This window comes from Prosopis cineraria, unplaced genomic scaffold, assembly GCF_029017545.1.
Source record: "Prosopis cineraria cultivar Desert tree isolate PC_DT_omini unplaced genomic scaffold, ASM2901754v1 PC1573, whole genome shotgun sequence".
Lineage (NCBI taxonomy): Eukaryota > Viridiplantae > Streptophyta > Magnoliopsida > Fabales > Fabaceae > Prosopis > Prosopis cineraria.
In genome coordinates, this window is record NW_026556898.1 from 3,229 (window position 1) to 30,185 (window position 26,957).

Below are 26,957 nucleotides of genomic sequence, written 5' to 3' on the forward strand. Positions count from 1 at the left end.
ACAAAACTCCCTTTTTAGTCACCAGTATAACCCCTTATGACTCTTCCACAACCAGCGTCCCCAAGCCACCCTTTAGCAGCACTATCAATATTGAGCTTTAACCAACCCTCTTCAGGTGGCTACCATTGAATATCATCCTAACGCTTGAGACAAATATTGTCATCCACATCATAAGCCTTCTTAATCCCATCAACATATTATAAAATACTCACAACAAAAATCTTGGAAGAATCAAAGTGAGGATCAAATATCATTTTATTCCTCCAAGACCACATATTAGAGAATCATCCCTTTGGTAAATGTGAGGTATAATACTACTGTTAAACATTAAGCATGAAATAAAATATTCTTATTGGGATGAAACCACTTTTATCGAAAAAGGTCATTATATAGTTATTATATATCAAGTTTGCCAAAATGAAATTATGATACTCATGAAATATTTCATGAAGATTAAAATATATATTTAATTATTTAAGTTTACACCAGATTTTATTTAGTTTTCTAACCTTGTTAGGATTAAAATAAGACCTTTTAAGTTATCTTTAATTATTTTAAATTCATTTTTTCTGACCTCCTAATTTGAAATGTCGCGGATGTAATGACTTAATATAAATAATATTATTATAAAATAATCCTCACCCTCTCTCACTTTCACTCCCTCTTATCCTAATCCTTTTATAATAATTTTAACTAATTATTAAATAAAATTGTTCATTCTCATGATAAAACTTTTAAACAATGAAATGTTTCACGTTTTATTTCGTCCCACCCTACCTTATTACATTCTGTTAATAATCGATTCTTCATGTTTCATGGTATATTAATATTCTTAAACAGTAAACGCACCCTTAATGATTGCAGTTTTTTTTTTAATCCACATGAATGGACCAGATCTGTAGAAGTCAATTAGTCAAGGCCTGCGTATTATTTTATTTAGGCCAGCGTGTTGGGACTATCTCAATATTTTATTTGAACCCGTCAATCAAGCACGCGACGCTTCCGAAGGAGCTACGCCAACTTGTTCACACCGGGGTGAACGTGAAAGGTTGAGGACCCATTTGATTTTTTTCACGTTTCACATTCAAAAAATCAAATTTTACTTTTAAAATATTAAAAATTATTTGAGTAAAATATTTTATAAAAAAGTATATTTTAAAAATATATTTAAATAATGGTTGAAAGTGAATTTTTAAAATATAATTATTTAAATTTTTAAAAAGTAAATTTAAAAAGTAGGATATTATTTGATCATATTAATTCAAATTTAATCTCTTATTTTTTATTTAAAAAATAATTAATTTATTAAAAATATAATTATCACTTCAACAATGATAATTAAGTATTAAGTTTTTAATATTAATGTATAATAAAAATTATAAATTTTTATCATATTTTCTAAAATTGCAAATTAAAAGAGTACAAATAACTTGATATCAAATTTTTAACATTATAAATTAAAATATATTATATTTATATAATAACAATTAAAAATTATCATAAATCAATATCTTTTTTAATAATTGTATATTCAAAAATATATTTTACTATTACAAATCAAATAATTTTTAATATACTAAATTAATTTTTAACAAAATATATCTAAATATAAATTTATAATAATAACTAATTTTTATTAATTTAATTTTTATTAAATGAAGTTTATCAAAAAAAAATTTTGGCAAATTGAAAAGGACATTCTCCATTTTTCCTCCAAGGTTTCCTTCCATAGCAAGTTGCCTTCGTCCAGTTCACCGTCTTCTTGCCAAATTATAATAATAATTAAAAAAAAAAAAGGGAACTCAAGGGCCTTCTTTAATTCCGTCCCCTACTGAAGCAGCTACAACCAATCACATGATGCCATATCCAACCCTTTTTTTCTTCTGTCCATACTGGTCATGCGGAACTCTTCAAAGTCTTCTTCTTGCAGTCAGCCACATTTAGTGGAGCTTTCAGCTTGCTTGCCTCCCCTCCTCCTTGAGATTTCTCTATCCCTCCTGGAGAATTTCGTCTTCGTTCTTGACAAATATGATCGCCTAGCTTTCTTTACTTTCAATGGGGAGATTCCGTCATTCTCGGCTGTTGGTGAAGTTTTGAGACTCTACTGTTGGAAATTCAACTTCATCACAGGTCTTTCTCTTTCTGGGGTTTCCATGTTATGATACTTATCTTTGTTTGGGGATCCTTTTCTTGCTGTTACATGCTTATTTATAGCCCGTTCTTATATTGTCTCGCTACGTTGCGCTTCAGTTCCTCCTCTGGTTCTTTGCCATTTTATTCATTATATTTCATCACATTCAATTTTTTTTTTTCGCCCTGGAGACACGCATAGAGAGGCAGGCAGACTTGAAAAGTGGAAATTTTTGAAGAAATGGGATTAAATTAATGACACTGTTAGTTAGTGTGAGAAAGTGAGGGTGTGAACGCATATGCTGTGGGAATATCGAAAAATGATGGAGCATGAGGAATTGAGGATATATGGCTCCAATGCACGACTTCTGAATCATTTACCCCTTATGAGCTGTCGAATTCGAACATCAGCGCCTGGGCGTACTGTTACTGGTATTAGGATAATGTCATTCTAGGAATCTTGTTTATTGGGTTTGAAGCTGTAGTTTAAAAAACTGTAAAGATTTATCAGTAGAATCTCTACAGCAGAACAAGTGGAAAATGAGAGCACACAGAGGAAATTTTAGAACTTTGGAGGCAGATGTAAACAAGCATGAATGAAAAGCTTCGAAATTATGGCAGATTTCTCGAACTATTGTGGCTCAAGCAAACTGGCAATATCTATAAATTACAAGATTGGATAGCGGAAATCATATTATGTTGATGATTTAAATAATAGGGAACAAAAACATCATGAAATTGTTATGAAACCAATTGTCATAAAAGGTAAAGTTTCATATGGCCTTGTCACGCCTTGTCGTTCATGCTGCACCTTGTCTTCTGTTTTCTGTTTTATTTTCTTTCCTTCCAAGTTTGATTAGATACGTTTGATTTTGGAATCACTGACATGGTATATAAATATCTATATTGTATGTTTTCTTAATGTTGTATAACATTACAGAATTTCCTGGGAAAGATGGCGGATTTGGAAAAAGATGAGGTGCCAATGCTGTCAGAGACGGAGCAACCATCAGTTGAATTTGTGGATTCTAAATTGCGGAGGCTTGTATCCAGGACACGAAGTGCATCAATATCTATTCCCACGAGCTCCATGGAGCCATATGAGAGAGAAACTAGTCTTGTGGGACATACTGGTCCGCTAAGGAGTGAGAGGAAAACTCCCTTTGTGCAGATGAGCGGTCCACTATATGTCACCAACAGACATGGAAATCTTTTCCGACAGAACGTCAATGCCACAGGGAACAAAGCAGTGGAGAGCATGACAGAAAAATTTGCTTTGCCTGGAAGAAATGGTAATGATTGGCAGAACAACTATGCCCACAAAAATGAACACTTACTGAGGTCTGGGCAATTGGGAATGTGCAATGATCCTTATTGTACAACTTGCCCTACTTACTTCAAGACCTCTCAGCAAAGGAATCATAAGGCTTCTGGTTTATTTGATCCCAAGGTGTTTATCTTCATTGAATAGACTTGTTTTTCCTTGATTTAAAAGCACATCAATTACTATAGTTTGAGCTTTCCTTTGATCATATAGCTCATGCATTGCCGAACACTTAATTAGGGTACATTTTTTCACACCGTGCATATTTTTTTGGTCAATACAAAACATAAGTCATAGATGTTTCTTTGAAATATATTGTACCTCTGATTCATATTTTATCTTTGAATGTCTACAGTTCCACAATGCTCTCTATGGAGATGCTAAGGGTTGTGCAAGAAGATTTTTTTCTTCCCTGTCTTCATGTGTCCCTGGAGTTATGAATCCTCATGCTAAAGTTGTACAGCATTGGAACAAGTTTTTTGCCATATCTTGCCTATTGGCAATTTTTGTGGATCCATTGTTTTTCTTCTTACTCGGTGTAAAACAGGTACTACTGTTTCCCTTTTATTTAAAGAAAAGTTTGTGCCTGTTGTTACTAATCTTGACCTTTGCTCAATAAGAACTATATAAATGAGTTGGAAATGTAAAACAGCCCAAGATACTTCTTTAACTGCCGCTTAGTTTCTCTTCAGCCTCATGATATATTCTTGGGAAAGTGCTGAAGTGTTTTTCTCATTTTATTTTTTCCTTTTAATTCCAATCATTCACAATGGTGTCAGGTAATTCTTGTAGCCGACACTATGTTGTAGGACAAGGCTTGTCACCATTGTTATTAACGCCAATCATGACTTCTTTTATGTTTGTGTGTTTTAGACACACTTAATGCAAGATACTAGCAGCCCTGCCCCATTTGTGTTTATATTTATAAAGTGGGTACTTGCTATAGCTTATAGTCGTTGCCCTGCTGACACCAGGCTAAGACAGAATTTTGGCCATGATGATTAAAAAGAAAGAAGAAAAAAGAAAAAAAGAAAAATTCCTGTAGCTTGAATTTAGTTGGGTCCTTGCATTTGCTATGTTTTGGGAAGCGGACTTCACTGGGGCTTTCTACTTGATATCTGATCAATAAAAGTTTGGGTGACGGGGACAAGTTGTGATGGATATGCTGCAGGTTTCTTCATTCTAGTATCATATTCTGTTGACAATTTATCAATTTGTCCGGAGCAAAGCATGCTTCTTTCCTGAGGCATCATTTAGATGTGCAGCTCCAAATTAAGAATTCTTCCCCTTACCCCCATCACAATACATAATGGTACTGTTTTTGCATGATTTTTTCTTATATGTGGTGTGAGGTCCACATTCGTTTTTTCTATGCCGAAAGATCTGGCACAAGAAGAATTTTGTTATCTGGCCAAAGAAGAAAATAAATAAACTAAAAAAGAGAATTGCTATCAGCACACAAAGAAAAGGACTCCCTTCATGATCTTGTTCTTCCAGCGGTTCCTCACCTCCTTGAGGATCGCAGCCAATTATCATGTTATTGACATCATATTCCATCACCTGCATCTGTCTCTGCTTAGCATAATGTGATTGTTATTTCACCTAGTGTTGCCTAAGAAGGCAGTTAAATTGGGGGCTTGTATAATGACATGGAGGCATAATAAAGTAGTCTAGGTTAATAATGCCTATGTGTTTGATGTGCTTACAATAATGTCTTGCTTCCTTGCATAATTTACTGAAATCTCTCTCGTTTGTTGTATGCAGGATGACAGATGTATCTTCATCAACTGGAAGTTGACACGGGCACTTGTTTGCTTAAGATCCATAAATGATTTTGTATACTTCCTAAACATGCTTCTTCAGGTAACTTGCTGGTGACCATTTTATCAGGAAAAAAAATTCCTATATATTTTTGCAGTAATTATGCACGTGTGCCCTAAAGTTTGATGCTTTTTCGTAATACCAATGGAAAATAATTCTTTCAAGTTGCCTTTTGACAGTTTAGGTTGGCTTATGTGGCTCCTGACTCCAGGGTGGTTGGTGCTGGCGATTTAGTTGACCATCCAACAAAAATTGCTCTCCATTATTTGCATAGTTGTTTTTTTGTTGACTTATTTGTTGTGTTTCCACTTCCTCAGGTAACTTTATACCCCCATCATCGTTTCCTCCTCATGATAGTCTTTTTTTGTCATCATAACTTCTTGTCTCAGTTTTCTATTGACACATGCCTTCTTTTTTTCTTGGTTCCCTTTTTGTTCTCCTCTTTACTTTGGCACGTTATTATTCAGTTATGATATATGTATTTCTCGTCTTGTTTCTCCAATTTTATTAGCTGCTTGTTAATTACCATGTTTATTAAGATGCACTGTGTTTATTATTCCTTTTGGAATGGAAAATCTTTGTTATGACGACATGAATTGGTGTCAGAGACTAAGTTGGTTCTGAGGAAGGAAGTGATAATCCATCTTATGAAGACAGAAAGATAGAAACGAATATGGGTTATAACTTATAAGTCACAGGAAAGCCAAACTCCTTTTAATGACATATTTTAGTCAAAATTTTGCAGATAATGATATTGCTTGTTCTACCAAATCACTTGGGTTCATCAGGAGCTAATTATGCTAAGAATCTTCTACGTGTAGCAGTCCTTGTTCAGTATATTCCCAGATTGTACAGGTTTCTTCCTCTTCTAATTGGTCAGTCTCCAAGTGGATTCATATTTGAGTCAGCATGGGCAAATTTCTTTATAAATCTTCTCACCTTTGTGCTATCTGGCCATGTCGTTGGGTCTTCCTGGTATCTCTTTGGTCTACAGGTCAGTAGATTTGTTTTATGGATAGAAAAAGAAGATTTTTACCTTTATTTTCAGTTTTTTGAAATTTTGAATAACTTTTTTTTTTAATTGGAAAATTCTTTCCACACTTACTATGTGCTTATAAAAAATTTTGCTTGTGTGGATAATTTGGTAATCCATGCATAACTACCATTAAACCTTGCTTAGAGTAAGAGGGGCAGAACTTGATTCACTTAAATACATCAAATTTCTATGTTACTATATGTAACTGGCTTTTAATGAAGTATAACTATGACTTAGCAGAAGTGATTTTTCGATTTTTGACATGCTGATAATAAAGTTCAACTATTAGGCGTATTGTTTCCTGTGATGCTTAATGAAACTTAAAGTATGAAAGAAATAGTGGTTTCATTCATGATGGTTGATATTCAATAATTAACATAACCCTTTTTGTCATTTGTTCTCATGGCAGAGGGTCAACCAATGTCTTCGAAATGCCTGCCATCGGGAGAAATTTGCACACTGCACGCAATTGATTGATTGTGGACATGGTCATACAGAAAACAATCGGTCTTTTCTTTTGGTCAATGGAATCAATCAATTCAATCAAACTTGGTTACAAAGTCCTGGTGCAGGCCAATGTTTCAATGTCTCGGATGCTGGTTTTCCTTATGGGATCTATGCTAAAGCTGTTAACCTTGTTACAGAACATAGTGTGGTCACAAGATATGTGTATTCATTATTTTGGGGATTCCAGGTATGCCTTTCATTCTATATCCAGTAGTTATATATCATTTTCAAATTTGCACACATACTTAGCTGCGTATTTATTTTTTAGGACTCCGTGAGGAGTTATGGTTTATGAAATTATCAACTTAGACTTTAATACAGTTATGTGAGAATATGTTCATGTTATATAAGTATCTAAGAAGTGTTAAATAGTAAAACCTATACTTGCTTACAATTCAGAGGTCTGGACTGGTCATACTGATTGTTAGTGCCTAGGCCCTAGAACCTGTTAGTGGTGAAATTAAGGAAATACATTAAGTGAGGGAACGTAAAGTTCATGCTTAAGCTTGATTAAGTTATATTAAAATTATGTCCAAACCTATGGTTAAAGATTGCCTTTTCCATACCTGATCCTTTTGGCTTCATAAATTTAACATTAAAAAAAAAAAAAACAAAATCATGTTTTGATTAGCTAATTCATTAGAGGAACCCTTGAGGGGTCACAATCTTAGATAGGATCAATTCAGGAAATTTGTAGAATTTCGGAATTCAAAACTCCATTTTGATTTTTCTGGAAACTGGATTAATACATGTAAAGGAGAGAGAGTTGATGTTCATTAAAAATAGAAAAAGGAGAGGGTCAACTCTAGGAGTTGAATGGCCAAAGAAATCAGGGAGGAAAATAACAGCGTTTGGTTCAACAAAGGAAACGGGAGAGATGTTAGGTCTCATTCGGCTATTGAAAAGGAATGGAATTGATTGAAAAAATTATTACAAAAATGAACTAAATCACCTTTTCCCTTCATGATAAGTACGATACAACTTAGTAATATATACTACTAATATGGAAATAATCACATCCTCCAAAAATTTCATGAATGTTGATTACCAACTCATGAACTAAATCACCTCTCTCCCTTATAAACGTGGTCCATCATCTTTTTTTTTTTTATCATCTCATTTTTACCTTTATTTTTTCAATTCATTTCATTTCATTCTTTTTTTTGTAATCAAATGGTTTTATTTTTTATTTTTTTTATAATCAAACGAAACCTTAAGGTTTTATCCTTTGGATAGAGGGAAATTTTAGTTACCCCTCCAAATCTGCCCATTGTTGTTTAACAAATGGAGGGGAGGGAAAAAAATTTTGGTCCCTCCAAAAGAAATAAATACATACTGAGGGGGATGGATCCAAGATTAAAGTCATTTTGGGGAGAAGGTGAGAGCAAGTATGGATCATGATGAAAGTCATCAGGGGCAAATTGTTTGCAAGGGATATAAGGGTTTGTTTGGTTGAGGGTAAGTAGAAAGGAGAAGTTAAACTTCCTGAAAAATGAAGTCTTACACGTCCCTCACAGAGGAGTAATTTACCAAGTAAAACCCTGCTAAGTTCTACTTCTCTAGTATTAATTGTATGCTTCCAAACTTACTCTTGAAAATTAAGAATAAAATTCAGTAAAAAGATATTTTTGTCTTTAGCATTACAAAATGTTATATTTACCTAAGAATAGTTAGATGTCCCGGTATTAAGGGAAAAAAAAAAAATGAAACAAGCAATCAACTATGAACTTTCTGAGAAGTCCTACAAAGTTAGCTTTCTGAAAAGTTCAAAAAATTGCTCCAAACGGTACCTAATTTTATAACATAAGATAAATTCATTATATAACAAATGATGTATAACAATGTAAAAAAATTATAAAAAGTTCAAAAACATATGAAAGTAAAATCATATATTAAGATATTAAATTTTATGAAGAATAAGTAATTTTTTATATTTAATATATTTTCACATGTGGATGTAGATACATGATGTTAATTAAAAATTTTGATAAATACTTGGAATTTTACCCAAAAAAAGGCAATATACAGGGGACAGAACGAGGAAAATTATATAGGGGGCAAAGTTTACAATTGATATAAATATTAATGTTTGTTGAAATGTAATTTTAAATATTTATTAAGTTAACATAATAATTATTTTAAAATTAAAAATGAAAGAAACCTAATACAAAAATTGTAAATTAAAAAATTCTAATAAAATCAAATAAGATAAAATTTTCTTAATACAAGCACGATATTTTTCCAAATTGATACAATATCTATTAATTATTTAAATTATGTTATTTTTTTATTGAATATAATTTAGTTATTAAGTCTAAACACTAAATACATATATAAGTATTTTTAACAGGTATGCATATAGTTCAATATGAAAATGGACAAAAAATTCATCTTAGTAATTCAATATTTGATGTATTATGCCTTTGTGATCTTTATGCAGCAAATCAGTACTCTAGCTGGGAATCAAAACCCAAGCTATTTTGTTTGGGAAGTCCTTTTTACAATGGGCATCATTGGACTGGGACTCTTGCTTTTTGCTCTTCTCATTGGAAACATACAGAACTTTCTTCAGGCTCTTGATCGAAGGTAGAACTCATTGCACATTATATGCAAATTCTCTTAACTGAGACTCAATATATTCAGCGCATACAATTAGCAAATGCTGACTGATGACAATATTCCTCTTAATCTCTATTTCTAACTAAATCAGACTCCGCATGAAGCATCTCTAATAGTTCTAGAAAATGGTATGATGTCCTAACTTGGAGTGGGAGTGCATGGTTGTTTTGTTCCCAGTAAGTATTTGGATTAAGCCAGTAGCATTTTGTATCTACTCTTTGAGAAACTGGCGAGGTGGTTAGTTCAAACTCCGGTAATTCAGCAACATGTGTACTAATTCTTCAAAAGTTATGGGTTACTATGAGGTTTTTTAAAAATTAAATCTTTTCTTTTTTTTTTTTGTGAGGGAGACCAAGAAAGACGCTAAGGTTGCATTTGGGTTGGGAATTTAGATTTGAAATTTCATATTTGAAATATTACATTTGAAATTCATAGATTTTAAATTCTTTGTTTGGATGATATAAAATATTTCATATTATAATACCAAAATCCCTTGTTTGGATCTCAAATAAAATTTCAAATTTTAAATTCTACATTTGAATTTAAGGCAACTCGGACTCATCGGCCATTTAGTCCTAGTCAAAGTAGGTGGTCCAATCCAAATCAGGGGTGGCAGCCCAGTGTTGATTGAATCCGGCTGTCCAAACCCGAATGACATCAGTGGTCCAGTCTCGATCAGCGGCAGCAATGGTAGCTTGGTCCTGTTCAACATTAACGGGTCAATCTCAAACAGTGCTTGCAGATTAGCACGAGGATGATTACAACAGTTCAAGGGTTGCGGATTGGACTTGGATGACAACACCAGATCATTCCCTATTAACAGCGGTGTTTGGTGCCGGACGACAAAGGCAGACGGATTGAAGATGGTGATCACAGATCGGTCCTAGATAGTGACATTGGCTATAGATTGACGCATGATGGTAGCAGGCTGACACCAGATGAGGGTACAGGATCGGCATTGAAAGACAGCGGCGGCAAGCCAAGATTAGGTGGTAAAGGACAGTGATTGAAAGTGAATTGAAATTTGAAATTCCTAAACCCGATTGATGCTGGCAGTTTAGTCCCAATTGAAGTCGGTTGTTCGGTCTCGATCAAAGTAGGTCTTTTAGTCTTGGTCGGCGTCAATAGTTTGATCTTGGTCTATGCTAGCGGTTTGGTCCCAACCAACACCAGCGGTCTAGTCTTGGTCGACACTGGCATTCTTGTCCCTTTCAACTCTTACGGTCGAGTCCCAATTGGCACTAACATTCATTCCCTGTGGAGCTAGCAATCCAATCTCAGTCAACACTGGAGGTCCAGACTGCGTCGACACAGGTGATTCAATCCTGGTCGGCTCTGGTCTTGGTTAAAGTCATTCATCTGATCCTGGAGTGCATTGGTGGTCTGGTCCTGATTGGCATTAGTTGTCTGTTCCCATTCAAGCTAACTATCTAACCTTGGTCAAAGCCAGTCATCCGATTTCAGGGGTCACCGGCAGTTCGATTCTAGTCAACATCAACATTTTGGTCCTGGTTGGCACCGACAGTCCAGTCCCAGTCAAAGTCGGCTGTTTGATCTTGGCTGACACTGGTAGTCCAATCCCAGTTAGCGCCGGCAGTTTGGTCTTGGGGAAAGTTGTTTGAAGGTAGTGATGTCGAAGTCAATGGGTGAAAGCAAAGGAAGAGAGAGACTTTCATGAAAATTTGAAATAATAGGAGTTTAGAAAAGATTTGAAATTACAAAGAGATTGAGATAGGATTTGGATTTAAATTTGGGTCAAATTCAAATATACACATTTTTAATTGCCTAAACAATGAATTTGACTCAAATCCAAATCTACATGCGTCAAAACATAACATTAAAGAAGTTATAAAACAAGACCATTGTAGTGAATCAGATATCTGAACAGTTGTTCATAAAGTCTAATAGCATCATGCGCCCATGTAGCCAACCTCATTTAATAGAACAAGGCTGCTGCTGCTGCTTTTTCTTATTGTTTTTTTTCTTTTTTCTTTTAATTCCAGAGGGCATTGTTATATTTTTCATCCCTTGTTTCTCACAGTTCAAGTTTATTTTTGCAGTTAAATTTGTGAACGTGTCATTGTCTCCTATCTTCCTAAAACAAGTGAAGTTGTTGAAGTCATACATGACTGAGGAGTGACGAGTGATGTCCATTTCCCAATCTCCCCTATAGTCTCACTTGTTTTAATTCTTTCTTTTCTTTTCTTTTTTTCCCTCTTTTTTTCCCCCTAGTAGAGAAACTCTTGTTTTAATTCTATGCTACAAATAGGAAATGCTCATATAAAACTATTTTGAATTTAGAACAAATTAGCAAACCTAGCCTACAAAAAGAGTTTTTATGAATTCTAAAATATGTTAGGTCACATTTGTTTACTAAAATAGAATAGAATGAAATGGATTAAAAAAATAAAGGTAAAAATAAAATTATCAAAGAGAATAGGTGAACACATTTATAAAGGAGAGAAGTAATTTAGTTCATGGGGTTGGAATCATGGTTCATAAAATTTTTAAAGGGTGTGATGATTCCCACATTTGTAATATACATTAATGAATTTTATCATGCTTACCATGGGGTGAAAGGTGATTGAGTTCATTTTTGTCTCAATTTTTTCAATTCATTCCATTTCATTATATCTAGTAAACAAACGTGACCTTGGTGCTCTTTTTTTTCTCACTGTAATTCTTGGTTGGGAAATTTATAGAACCTCTTTACTATTTTTAATTTTTTTTTTCATTTCTTGTTACAGATTATGTTCTGAAACAACTCTAATATTATGTCTCTCACGGCATAAATTCTTTATTACTAATATATAAAGCACTTGTATAAAAAAAAAAAAAAATGGAGCTGTGCCATGTCTAATGCAATTTGAACATTTGTCTCAAGGACTGTGGGATTCTTCAAATTACACGTGCATGACGTGAATGCCTCTTAATTTCAACTGCAAGTTTCTTAGACAAATACCGCAAATTGGTTCAGTGGTAATTGAAGGAAACATGAGTGTTGAATGACACATTTTCAACTAAAGGAGGGTTAGCTGATTTTGGCTAGGCCACTAGAGAATAAATTGGTATTTATGCCCTTACCACTCGCAAAACTTACCCACTTGGGCTTGGGTACTGAGATTTTTGTGGGTATTTGAAGGCCCTGGGCTCAGATAGCATGATACCTGTTCTGCAGGCTCTTGTGTGTGTGTCATTGATACACACACTTAGTTATGTTAATTAATTACATTAATTTAATACAGCAGAAAAATTAAAAAATTACCATTCAAATAAAATTATGTTGCTTTTAAATTAAAAATTGCTTGTGACACTCAATTATTTGTTATATTACATACGAGCAATTTTATGTAAATTAGTCTTGACTTGAGAAAAATTGGTTCATTTCAAATATTTTTTGGGTAAATGGATCTGCATCCAAAGATTTATGGATTCAAGGGTAATAAGGAACTTTTTACCCACTAAATATGGATTCAGGATGGGCGCTGTAGTGCCCTATCTGCATCCTTCCCATCGTCATTCTTAGTCAAGTTCAGATGTATGCATGATTATATTATGCTTGCTAAATTTTCTTCCATCCCTTTTGTAGGAGGCTAGAAATGTCACTTAGACGTCGTGATGTGGAACAATGGATGAGCCACCGGCGCTTGCCAGAAGATTTAAGAAGGTATCCATTTTCTTCATCATTTCAGATTGCCAAAGAATGTCATTCATTTGATTCGAGTTGTTGCTTGCTAACTCTGCACCCTTTCCCGAAACTCCACTTGACAATGTAAATATTGGGTGCATAAGAAACAACCTCCCCTCCAAGATAAGAAATGTTATGGCTAAGACTCATTAGATAAGCAACTGAAAATTCAAGAACACCTTTTAAATGAATTTTATTCCAGTATCTCCATGTCTGTCTACTAAATGCTATTAAGTACTTGTGTTTGTAGTGTGTTAAATATGATTAATCACTGTTATGTAGATTGTAGTATATTTGTTGTTGATAACAGAGTCAAACAATGAATGTGAAATAATGGTTGAGACTTGAGAACAATCTAGCAAACCTGTGATGCAATTAATATCCTTTTTTATCATGTCAAATTGAATGTTTCACTGAGTAAACAACACTGATATACTGTATTATTTATTCATATTACCGGTGATCATGTTGTTGGCCCTTTTGGATTGCTGTTTCCTGTTCTGCCTTTGTTTTTGCTTAATTTTAGTGATTGTTTATTTTTTTTTTTCTGGGACTTATTTTGACTATAAATAAAAGATGCAGAGAAGTTAAACTCTGACCTATTCAACCAAAGTGAACCCATATATATTACTTTTCTAATTTTTTTTAACATTACTAGTATGCATTGCAATTATTTTTGTCTCCTGAATTACATTCCATCTCCACCAAGGTTGGTGACATTATCATTGTCAATGCACCCATTTGAAGAGCTGTCGATTGTTCCTTGCTAAAGCATATTGATAAAAATGAGTGCCTAGGACCAAGGTTTGAATTCCCATGAGGAGAGGTTCTTATATTTAGTGTTTGATTATGCTTCAAATAGAATTGTTTCCAATAGAGGAGGATACCTGTGTGCAATAAAAGAAAATGAACAATTAGAAATTTGCATGTCAACTATTTTATTCATCTCTTTTGGTAATCATTCAAAATTGTGCTAACTATATAGGGATTAAATTTATGAATCATACTATGAAATTATGGGAAAAAGTGATTGAGCATAGGTTGAGATTAGAAACTATTATTTCTGAGAATCAGTTCGGCTTCATGCCAGGGAGGGCGACTACAGAAGTGATTTATTTGCTAAGGGGATTAATGAAAAAGTATCAATGTAAAGGTAAAAATTTACATATGGTTTTCATTAATTTGTAAAAAGCTTATGATCGTATACTGAGAGAAGTACTTTGAAAGGCATTGGAAAAGAAGAGTGTTCGGGTTGCCTATATTCAAGCTATAGAAGACATGTATGAGGGGGCAACAACTAGTATAAGAACACTTGGTGGTAAAACAAAATATTTTCCTATAAAGATTGGACTGCATCAAAGATTATCTTTAAGTCCTTATTTATTTGATCTAGTAGTAGATGTTTTGGCTTAGCATATTCAAGAGAAAATTCTTAAATACATGCTTTTTGCGGATGATATAGTTCTTATTGCAAAGACAAGAGAAGAGATAAATTGTAAATTTGAGTTATGGAAGAAGACATTGGAATCAAAATGTTTCCGCCTGAGTAGGAGTAAAACAGAATATTTACGTTATAATTTTGATAAGGGGTTAGTGGGTAGTAACTTGAAAGTGAAATTGGGTGATCAGACAATACCTCAAGTGGAAAAATTTAGATGTTTGGGAGCGATTATTCAACAAAATGAAAAAATTGATGGAGATATTGCATATAAGATACAAGCGGGGTGGTTTAATTGAAAAAATGCTAAAGGAGTTATCTGCAATTATAAGGTATCTGATAAGTTTAAAGGAAAGTTTTATTGAACTGTTATAAGACTAGTAATTTTATATGGTAGTGAATGTTGAACTTTGACTGGATAGCAAGAGCATAAAGTTGGAGTAGTAAAGATGAGAATATTGAGATGGATGTGTGGATATACACGTAAAAACAATTCGAAATGAGCGAATACGAGAAAAAGTTGGCGTGACACCTATTGAAGGAAAAATGACAAAAAACCGTTTAAGGTGGTTTGAACATGTACAAAGAAGACCACGAGAGACACCTGTGAGGAGAGTAAAACAAATGAGTTTGAACCCTGTCAAGAAGGGTAGCGGAAGAGCGAAGAGAATACTTTTAAAGGTTGTTGAGCGAAACCTTTTAATTCACAATATTTCTAAAAATTTAATAAATGATAGAGTACAATGACGTTATATAATCTATATAGCCGACCCCACCTAGTGGAATAAGGTTTGTTGTTGTTGTTTGTCTCTTTTGGTAATCATGATCACACAAATTTATGGATCATATTGTCAAGTAGTACACAATTCTGCTCATATTATTGGTCTGTTATGCAGGAGAGTAATACTGGCTGAACGATATAATTGGGCTGCAACCAGAGGGGTAAATGAAGAAATGCTTCTGGAGAGTTTGCCAGAGGATCTTCAGAGAGACATTAGACGTCATCTCTTCAAATTTGTTAAGAAAGTGAGCACATGACTATCTGTTGCTCAATTGACTAGTCATAACTTGTATCAGATTATCCTACTCATTCTGTTTAAACCCACCATACCTGTAGTTCAGATGTATGGTTCATTGAAAAACCTTCTTCTTTAGGTCTATCTCCTTGTGTTTTGTTTTGTCTCATCATATTCTAATTATCTAAAACATGCACAGGTTCGAATTTTTGCCCTGATGGATGAACCTATCTTAGATGCCATTTGTGAGAGACTAAGACAGAAAACATACATCAAAGGAAGCAATATTCTGTATCATGGTGGTCTGGTAGACAAAATGGTGTTTGTTGTGCGTGGAAGATTGGAGAGCATTGGAGATGATGGGACCAGTGTTCCCCTAGCTGAAGGGGATGTGTGCGGTGAAGAGCTCCTGAGATGGTGTCTGGAACATTCTTCGGTGAACAGAGGTACGATGAAGACACCATAATCTTATTAATTGATTTTAAGTGCTGACCTTGTCAACGGAAAAGCTACAAGTTATTTTGTGAAGTCACATGAATATTTTTATTATTATCCCTAACACTTTTTTCTTCACACTCTTGAGCCTGAAATGTGAAAGCTTAAGAATACATCTGCTCAAAAGCTTAAGTTGCTGAGAGAAAACGCATGAATAGTTTTATTATAATGTATAGCAGTAAGAAATTAATATGGTATACCCTGCAGATGGTAAAAAAGTAAGGCTTCCTGGACAAAGATTGCTCAGCAGCAGGACTGTACGTTCCTTGACAAATGTGGAGGCATTTTCACTACGGTACGCAGACCTTGAAGAGGTCACTAGCCTTTTTACCAGGTTCTTGAGAAATGCGCGTGTTCAAGGAGCCATAAGGTGATCTTTCCTTCTATGCTTTACCATTATCTTTCAATTTACAGTGAAGGCTAAGTATTATGCACATCAGCATTGGTGCACATGATATATGATGCAACTTGTCCCGTTTAAAATGTTGGGATCAATTACAGTTTACTTAGTGGTTTGCCCAACCAATAAATTTTAACAGAAATAACTGTAGTATACGTAGACTAGTTCGATGGTGAAATACTTGTTTAGTTTATTTTCAAGTTATGTATATTCGGCGAAGCCGTTTTTTGTCTTACAATCCATTCCTACATAGTAACTTGATAGTGAATGATGGTAGGTATGAATCACCTTATTGGAGGAGCCTTGCTGCAACTCGCATTCAGGTTGCATGGAGATACAGGAAGAAACGTCTGAGTCGTGCTGATCCCTCCCAGCCAAATCCGTAATTGAAGTCAGTAGAATTCACTTTAGCAAGGTTCAGTTTGTATGATGTTCAACTACTATTTATCTTGTAAATTAGCTAGCTTGTTCCCAAATGCATGTAGTTGCTTGATGTTGTATTAAGTAATTAGATAAATGGAATTCTTATATGATTTAATTAGATTCAGTTTTTATGATGCCAATATCTTGGAAAATTAACTAGCTTGCTTTGACGCTGTCACAAGCATGTAAGATTTTTTTCCCCCCTCCTTGCTTGACGTTGACCAATTAGACAGGGTTTTTCATCGGAAAGTGTCGAAACCTCATCAGATACACTACAACAAAATGTGATCAATAAATGGTTGACACAATCATATTCCCAAAGGAAAATCATGTTAAACAGCGGGACTAAACATCAACGTCAAAATTTGCACTCGTCTTTTTTTTAATAGAAAATTTGCACACTTTGTTCACCATATCAAAATTTATTCCATATTTTTCTCTGTAAATATTTAGTACAATGCACTCAATTCAGCATGCAAAACCTGAATGTTCATTCATCTGACCCCTCAAAATAAAAACAAATGGCTTGCTTCACAAAAAAGGGGCACCGCCAATACCCTTGAGAGTTTATGTGAGACTGCAAAGCAGAAATCAATGTAGATGAGAAAAGTTGTAATAACCAAGTCCCTACTCCCTATAAAAAATGAAAGTCCTTTTTTTTTTAGGCCTCCTAGTGGATTAGAACAGCTGAATGTGTAACTGTTACTCCTTGAACATTCGAAAGTTCCCGTGTGATCTCATCCAAAAGTCCATTAAGGATATGCTTTTCCATATCCCTTGTGACATCGTATTTTTCGAGGGATGCAAATGTTTCCTGGTCCCAGCCCAAATCCCACATACAGTCTATGTCTGGATACTTCTTGTAGACATCATTTTCAAGCATTTTAGGAAGGTAGTCCTCAACATGAACTGGGGAAGTTCTATTCCTTCCATAAAACTTCAGCTTTTCCATGTCATCATTCAGCTGCCTAACCAAATCATCTAATGAGCTTATTTTAATGGAACTAATTGATGCCTTTGAGCAAGAATGGACTTTGAGTTCTTGCCGTATCCCCTTGCGTTTCATCACTTCATAGCTGCAGTCTAATATAAGCTTGCTGCCTTCTTCATCTTGATTGTCCACTCCACCACAGCCTTGAAGAATGCTAAATGGAATGTTTAGCTTGAAAAGTGCTTCTGCTGTGTTGAGGAATGGTTGACTCGTGATCAAGATCCATTTGAGGCAGTTTTCACTTTCAGAAAGTGGCGCTAGCATTCTTTTTTCAGAAATTCTCTGGCCTTGCCTTCGTGAATGGTAATTTATGTCCATCCTCTCTCCGTGAACTCCTGTGGTATATAAAAATAATAATTCAACTATATAGCTTTGTTTGATTTTTCAGGTCACATTAAGAGAGATAGAGGAAGACTAAGAAAAACATCTAAAGTAGTTATCAAACAGGAACTTTTGGTGAATGATATATCTAAAGAGTGCATGATTGATAGATTATAATAGCATCGTACAATCTATGTAACTGACCCCAGGTAATAAGGCTTGTTATTGTCGTTGTATATAACTTTGTATGACTTTGTTTAATCTATACATTTCTTGGTGAAATTTGGCGGTGACACTTTGATAGAAGTTGTGTTGGTCTAGTTCTGACTTTTGAGAAATGTATCTACCAAAATGAGAAAGAAGAGAAGGAACCCAAGATGGATTTTATTGAAAAGATTATGGCTATATGATGAATGAACGAAGATGATCGCTTAGAGGAGGTAAGAAATTTTTGTAATCTCTTAATCTACTAGGCCATGTAAGTTATAACTCTAGAAGAGTAGATAACTTCTTATTTTAAAAGAAAGTCATCCATAAACTCACCGTTTATTGTAGTTGGTGCAGAGTCACAAGACTCTATTTTTTCATCTACTGCCAAAAGAGTGGCGACATGTTGCTTGTCATTAGTGGCCATCAATTTGACGTACTGATACTGCATCATTTGCAACAAGGATTATGTTAGCTTTATTTTTGTTATTATTTGGGAAGAAATTCTATAACTACTTAGGTTCTTTTATTATTTTCAAGTTGCCATTGAATAAGACAATTTTAGATGCTAAAGAAATTAATCTTACCAAATTATCGGGAACCAAATCTACTGATTCTTGTAGGCTTTGAACTTTCCCACCATGAGAAGCGTACAATGTAGGAGAGAGTTCTGCTTCTGGATGTGGTTGTTGTATCACATCCAATGGTTCAATGATAGAAATTAAGTCGTTGGAGCTAATGATGCGTGCATCTGCTTCTTTCAAAATGCTAACCCTTTCTTGCTTGGCTTCCTTTGATAAATTGAATTTGTCAGATTCAGATGTTCTTTGTCTCACTTCTAGCTTAGCATAAGCTTTTTTCTTTATTGTATTCTTTACCTTCTCGTTCGTTAGTTTATGAACACTTTTTTGATCCGTCATTGTTGTGACGCCATGCTTTCCTGTAACTGGTTCACATTGTTGGTTTCTTGGAGAGGTAATTTGACCTGGCTTCCTATTGTTCACTTGTTTCACTTTCGCACTGAACTCGATGGAAGTTTCGTCATGATTTAGATCATTGTAGTTGCCATCTCGGAAACCTTGCTTCTTCGGGGAATTGGTCAGGTCATGTGAGGGTTTTGATGAATTTTTCAAAGCTGCTTCGCCCCCTTTTTGTAGTCTTGCCTCTAAGATATGCTTTTCACGATGCTGGAGCTGCTTTTCTCTGTGCTGTTGTTCTTCTTGTGGCCGATATTTTAAGAGCGCGTAAGGCTTTTGAATTCCAAGGTGATTCTGGGACTTCTTTTGATTAGTTGCATCCTTCTTGTTTGTGTGTTTCTTTACTGATTGGATAAGATTTCCATTGCCTTCTTTTTCTTCCTGCAATGAAGAGTCAACTTCTGATCTTTCGTGAGCCTGTTCCAGCTGGGATAGCATGTTATTTAGAAGCAAATCATTGGTTCTTCCCTTTACTGTGACTTCTTTTCTCTGTTAGTTGCCTCAACCTGTTTTCTTCCATTGGCCTGAGCATCCTTTCCACTTTCTCTATTGAGGTTCGTTTTATCTGCATTACTCTGCTGCTTCTCTACTTTGAGGGTGCCCTTCTCTAATCCTTTGGATGCTTTTATTTCATTCAACTCCCTCCATAGTGTTTTTCCATTTTTCGTAGCCACCTCAGAGCTAGCCTTTTGGATGATCTTTTCATCTGCAACATACATCAGCTCCTTTCCCTGTGTTTTTGGCACAATGACAGGTTCCATCATTTTTTGCTGTTTTGGAGGTACTGAATTCTCTGTTTTTTGGCTCTTCAATTCAATCTTCTTGGCACTTCCTGGTGCAGTATGCCTGAATGCAGTTCCTTCTATTTTCTGTGTAGAATTTGAATCCTGAGAGGGGTTTCCTGATTCCATTTTCTCTAGCCCCATTAATTTGGCAATTACATTTGGAATCCTGGCCTTCTCTTTATTGGATTTCATTGAAGCCGACTGATTTTTCTGTCCTGAAAGGGCGTTGAAATTCTTATTGTCAGGAATGGAGCTAGTTGATTGCCTGTGGGGAAGCAATTTTGACATGTTAACAGCTTGCTTTTCATTACTGGAGTTTCTGTGTTCCTTAGAGTAAGTAAGAGCAAGTTGCCTCTGCATCAAACTAGTCTTTCCAACATCTTGAACATTATGAGAATGCCTCGAGGACTTGTCGAAGGAGAATGTTGGTGGTGCCAGTTGTCTTTGCTCAGAAGCCACGATTGTTCTGTCATCACTATAATCATCATTGTCCTCCTCTATCAATGTAATCCGATTTTTCTTCTGTGAGTTCTTCATGGGATCTGAACTTTTCTGCAGGTCTACTAATATCCTCAGAGACTCTTCCAAATCCATAGCTCCTTGTAATAGTTCCTTTGCAAATTCTATTGAGTATCTATCCATGTTAAGAACACCATTGGAGCAGGCTCTCAATATCTGGTTTAACTTCTGTACGCCTTTGGATATCTCATTGATCTGCCCAGGAGAGAAAGTAGGGAAGTGGTTTGCTGCAGCCAATTGCGTCTCCAGATTGCTTCCTCTTCCCATCTTGCTGTACTCCCCCGTTCCCCTTTTAATCTGGTGAAGGAAACCCATCATTGAACTAGCGAAAGAAGAATCAGCTCTTCTCAGTTTTCCTCCATTCTCAAATGCATAAGCCAGAGCAAGGGATATATCATTCAATTGCACTGAGCTCTGACCTCTTCCGTACACAACAATCTGATCGGACGATTCTCCAATGTTTGATGTTTTATGGCTTCTGCTACTAGGCCTGCTTAGCATGTCTCCAGTTCTGGAACTAACCTGCTAACCATGAAATAATTTCAATAACGGATTTCAAGCAACCTGCTTTAATTCAGGCTCAATGTACATAAATGTATAATGACTTACAGCTTCACCAGCTTTCGTATTCCTGGATCCTCTGTATGTTTGCTTCGAGTAGGTATATGCATCTGTAGAACACGTATAGATATCATAGACTTTTATAATATTAGAATAGTGTAACATAAGCTATCTTGTAGGGCTCATTTGGTATACAAACTAAAATAGAGTGAAATGATTATATTGATTTTGAAGATAAAAAAAGACTCTCGTGTCTCTATTTGAAAAGAGTAATAAAATAGAATACAAAACGCTGGGGGGAATACTGATGAATAAAATTAATTAGAAGGGCACAATAAACGTTACAGGGACCCCCAAAAAATAAAATTGGTCTTTTCTCCTTTCCAAGAAAGAAATACCAATTCTGTCAATGTTCTCTTGAACTTTGTCTTCAGAATTTTAACATATATAGGATTGTAAATTGACTTTTGTTCATTTTTTTAATTTTGCAAGTCCAAGAAAGAATTGCCAACTCTGTCAACGATTTCTTGAACTTTTTCTTCAGAATTTCGACCTATACAGGCTCGTAAATATTAATAATAACCATCAGAAATTCAGAAACCAATTCTGGGCAGGCCTGAATGGGAAGTCAATCCTGAAGTTTTAGGAACTATTTCCCATTACGCAGTCTCATTTAATTATAGCAGACAAATTTGTTAATTAAGCAAGCTAGTCAGGTAGTTAAACATGCATCTTACTACCACGAAAATATTTCCGAAAAAAAAAACAGAGAGAGAGTAGCCTAGAAAACAAGAGAAGATTTCCGAGAAAATTTAGGGGGAAAAAAATTCACATCACAAACAGACATTGTGGTGAACCCTTCCAATATAAGAAAGGACAGAGCATTACCTCATTCTCAAATCAAACTAAAATACATTTATTCTCACTGACCACAGGACATGGCACCAAGAATAGCCAACAAAAGCAGTGTTATTTATAAATATATAAGAGAAGTATTCTTGTCATAAATCATAAACGAGACATGAATCATACAGAATTCCAGCATATTCAGTAGCCAAATAGAAAATGCAGATATTTCAGAGAAACTAACCTATAGGAAGCTGATTGGATTGGGTTGACCTCTGAGACTGGGAAGCAGCCATGCGTTCTTTTCTCAGCCGCAAATCATCAAGCAGCTTCTGTGCAAAATCTGATCTCTTAGCCATGTTCCGATGCTCTGCAACACCGAACACTGCAAGATGGAGAGAGAAAAAGGGGTCGATCGTCACGACAATGAGAACGGGTTAATCCTATTCCTTGGAGACACAAGAGAGTAATAGTAGTGGGAATGTGGTGATGATCCTTCAATGGGTGAGAGGGTACTTTCAGAGGTGGTTGAGTGGTGAAGTCAGTCACGAAGCAATACATTAGTGTTATGAATTTTTGTCATCAGAGAAGATTGACGTGTGAAAGCTATATAGCTCTCTCTCTCTCTCTCTCTCTCTCTAATTGTTTTAATACATTTTTTGACAATAGAGTGGGGTGCGTGTATGTGGGTGTAAGGATCTAGCTTTTATTCTAATCTAAGCAAAGCCTCAAGTCTCAAGACTGAGCTTCCTCTTCAAGTTTTTCGTGATTTTGTTCGAATTAGGAGACTTTTTCCCCTTGAATCTTTGTTCTCAGATATGAATAAGATGTCCTAATGGTTATTCAAATCCAAATAACTGTGTGTGTGTCTGTGTGTCTGTGTGTGTGTGTTGAACTGTTTAAGAATGCACGTACGCTTGATAATGCATGTCTCACGAGTCGTGACACTGATTGTCATAGATAGCGTTGAAACTTCTGTGTGGCGCGCGCGCGCGCGCGTGACAAGAAAGGGTCCTAATTTGACCTCGTAAGTTATTGAATGTTTTGGTCCCCATATGTACATGGCAGTAGACATAAGATAGTTTATTAATATTAATTTTTTATGATAATTTTAAATATGATTTTTTTTTATATGCAACTCATACCAGTTTTTTTTTTTTTTGGGGGGGGATAAAGTGACCCTCGTCAAATGTAAAATTGCAAGATAGTTTTTTTTTTTTGTTTCCTATGACCTAAAACAACAAAAATTTTATACAAGCCTCAATTTTAATTTAATTTGTTCAAAATAAGTTAAGTTTCTTATGTGAACCTTTCAAAAAAAAAAATAAGATACTGTGACTGAACTGAATCCAAGTCAAACTAGCCAAAAAAAAATAAACCTTGTGATTTGAAGTTTTTTTATCCAGTTTAACTCAATTTTTTTGCATATATAAATACAAAAAATAAGTTGATTCATTTATACATTATTATATATATATATATATATATATATATATTGATACATTGATAACACAAGATAACATCAACTTCTACGGGCCCTTAATAACATGCCAAATCAATAAGCAAAGAAAGGTATTAAATGTTAGTTTGATTGATAGATTGTATCCCTGTATTTATAACTTGTTTCATTTAAATCAAAATGTGACATCAACGGAAAATTATTCTAATTATAACGTTACCTTTCTGGTTTGGAAGAAGTCCTGAATTTAAATTTAACATTGACATGTTTGACACGTTTTTCCCCTCAAATGGATCAAATCATCAATTTTTTTCTTCAAATAAATCTATACACACATACTATTATTTATCAAGAAAAGTTCAGAAGTGTGCATCTAAAATTTTTTAATCTTTAATTTTGTCACATCTACAACACAAATTCTAATTATTCTATATCATATATATATACACACACACACGCACACGTACTTGATTAAAATTTTATAATATTTAATTTTGTCATTTATGAAAATTTAGAAGTATGCATAAATACCACGGCCTCTGATGTCCCAGCTTATGATAGCGATATATATATATATATATATATATAATATATATTGGATGAATTCATGATGGTGATATTTGATTATTTTCTTCTCATCAAGTAGGTGCAACGTTTTCTTGTTAATGTTGTTCCTTCGAATGCGCGCAGTGGTTATGATGAAGCATATTGGGCCTTTGGCCCAAAAAATATAGTTGGGCCTGATAGGACCATAAAGTCCAATCACATATATAAGGCCCATACTGTAAGGCTTAAAAAAAATAAATAAGCTCCAGCTAGTGACGAAACAATATTTTTATTTATATTGTCTCAAAAATAATATGTTTATTTATTTAGAAAACTTTTTTACTTCGATTTTTATCTTTGCAGTTTTAATGGTATTCTTATAACCTGAAAAGTATCATGAGCCTGCACAAAACAACAAAGTGTCTCCTCGTTTTTTATTACATTTTCATAATTATTTATATCGCTTAAATTGATAACAACTTTTCTTAATCTACATAAAAAAAAAATCCCAAACACCTTATATAAAAGACCAGGGAATATAATTATATTTTTTATGTATTGTTAACTCTTTGGCATTAATGAGTGTGCTCAGTATGTACTCTATATGTTCTAATTTATAACATATTTTTTGATTAAAAAATTAAACTTACTACATAATAAAAATTAAAAACAGTTCATAGTATTAATTCCTCTATAAACTATAGAAAATGCCCTTGATTCATAAAATAGAGAGAAAAATTTATTTAAAGAGTGCAATATATGAGGGATAATATTTGAATAAGCATCATTAATGAATATTATTTTTGTCAGAAGCATCTTATATTTCAGGAATATCAAATCATTTCTAAAAATATCTTATAAATTGAGGCAAAAGAATGCTACATTAAACCAAAAAAATAAAAAAAATGACAATTAAGGACCCTACACGGGAATTAATGTAAAATGAGGACCGATGTATGTGCAATTTAAAAAAAAAAAATCGAAATGTATAACTCAAAGTTATTTATTTATTTAATACCTAAAAGTCATCATTTTTCATTATTGATCTCTATATAAGTTTACCTGATTGCGGGTTTTGTCATTGTCTTGGTAGTTTTATGTGAATACGAAGAAATGGTTATCTCAAATGTCTCAACTTGGCTTAGTGCGTTGGGTTTAAAGTACTTCCTCCATATTAAATTATAATATATTTTTTTAAAAAAATTATCATTTTAAAATATAAGACACTTTGAGAAGATTAATATATTATTAAATAAACTTATTTTAATATTACTTTTTCTCTCTCTATTTAATACTAATTAAATATAGGTTTAATGTTATTAAATAAAAATACTTTTAAAAGTTTATATTTTATTTTAAAAAAATAAAATTGTTAAGTGCATTTTATAAAATTTATTAATATATAAAATTTTATTTAAAAATATTTTATAATTTAAGATGAAGGGGGTATATTTTATTTTGGAATTCGATTCCAAACTCATTGTTGAGATGCTTTAGCATCAACGGATACTTTTTGTGGAATTAATTTGGTGTTTACTTGCCTATCACTATAATGTCCAGGAGAGCGCAATCTTGCAGTAGATGATTTAGCTTAGGTGTTTTGAACAAATTTGATATTTCTCATTTAAAAAAAAAAGAGCTTTAAATATATTGAAAAGGCCACGTGTGTAGAGAAACTTTAATATTAAAAGCTAAGTATCAATAAAATTAAAACCAAAGAAAAAAAAATGAATATATCACTCAAAAATGGAGAAGAAGAGAACAACAACAACAATAATCAATGTATATCAAATTTAAAGAGGACCAACAATACAAGTCAACTCTGAAAGTCCAGAGCCCTTTCTAACTCCCAGCCAAATTTTAATATATTTTCTTAACTACATCTTTTAAGACTATAATGATTACTATAATTTTTTCAATCTATCAATGGCTTTCATGAAAATCTGGGAAGAAAATCTAAGGAAAAACTCACCAATCAAAAATCAAATCAGTACTCATCTTCTTAACTAAAACTATATTCTTTGGGGGTAAAAAAAAACTAAAACTATATTCTAGAATGAAAAGGATCTATTTGTAGAGTAGTATTTTTTTAATTGTTTGAGATAGTTGTTAAATTAAAGCATATTTGAAGAGCATTGTGATATGTAGTCATACACACGATTTAATTTATAATGCCTATTAATATGTGTTAAAATTCTTCTTTTTTTTTTCACTTCACCATCTATAAATTTGAATATTCTCTTAGTTCTTATATATAAAAGTCTTTTAAAATATTTTTTTGTCTTTATATAAAAATTTTTTAGTATATTTTTAATAAAATGGACTATTATATTTTTATTAAATTAGAAAGAGAAAAAGATTACTTTTTATTTATAATAATTAGGGGTAAAATTAAAATGTCACTTATTTTTAATTAGGGAACAAACTTTATTAATTTATATAATTTAATTAAAAACATTTATATATAAAGATTGAGAAAGCACTTTTGATGCTTCTTGTCTCCGTTCAGCTCTACTCTGGACAGCAGTCATAACTCTGGCAGATGAAGGTTAGCAGATCCAAGACTGTAGTCTGGTTTGCCAGCTGAAATTCTCTTTTAAGAAGGCTCTAGTTGGAAGTGTATCATTGATGGTTACAATTAATATTCACTCCCTCGCTTCAATAAATTCAAGACAGTTTTACAGAACTCTTCTTTTAAGTTAATCCTTTATAAGCTGACACGTGTTTTCCACATTTCAACTTTACTTCTAAACTTCAACCTATGTTTGTTTTCATTTGTTCCTGCTAGTTTTTATATTTGCTATTATTTGCAGAAAAATAGGAGTCAATCCGAAAGGACTCGGGCGTA

General features: G+C 33.8%; 2 protein-coding genes across 2 annotated transcripts; one reads left to right on the plus strand and one right to left on the minus strand.

Moving 5' to 3' along the window:
• The first annotated feature begins 1,867 nt into the window (after window positions 1-1,867).
• Window positions 1,868-17,031, plus strand: LOC129300404 (probable cyclic nucleotide-gated ion channel 20, chloroplastic). Its single transcript, XM_054938970.1, has 13 exons — window positions 1,868-2,130; window positions 3,071-3,580; window positions 3,810-4,001; window positions 5,219-5,317; window positions 5,455-5,592; window positions 6,021-6,269; window positions 6,721-7,005; window positions 9,259-9,404; window positions 13,027-13,104; window positions 15,460-15,589; window positions 15,779-16,025; window positions 16,282-16,444; window positions 16,752-17,031. Exons 2-13 carry the CDS (start codon window positions 3,086-3,088, stop codon window positions 16,858-16,860), a joined length of 2,331 nt encoding a protein of 776 aa, XP_054794945.1. The 5' UTR covers window positions 1,868-2,130; window positions 3,071-3,085; the 3' UTR covers window positions 16,861-17,031.
• A 268-nt stretch (window positions 17,032-17,299) lies between these two features.
• LOC129300405 (uncharacterized) lies at window positions 17,300-22,659 on the minus strand. The gene is given in 6 exon segments (XM_054938971.1): window positions 17,300-18,223; window positions 18,753-18,861; window positions 19,004-19,872; window positions 19,875-21,219; window positions 21,307-21,368; window positions 22,349-22,659. Coding segments are annotated over 6 exon segments (3,156 nt in total). The 5' UTR covers window positions 22,464-22,659; the 3' UTR covers window positions 17,300-17,567.
• Window positions 22,660-26,957: the final 4,298 nt, after the last annotated feature.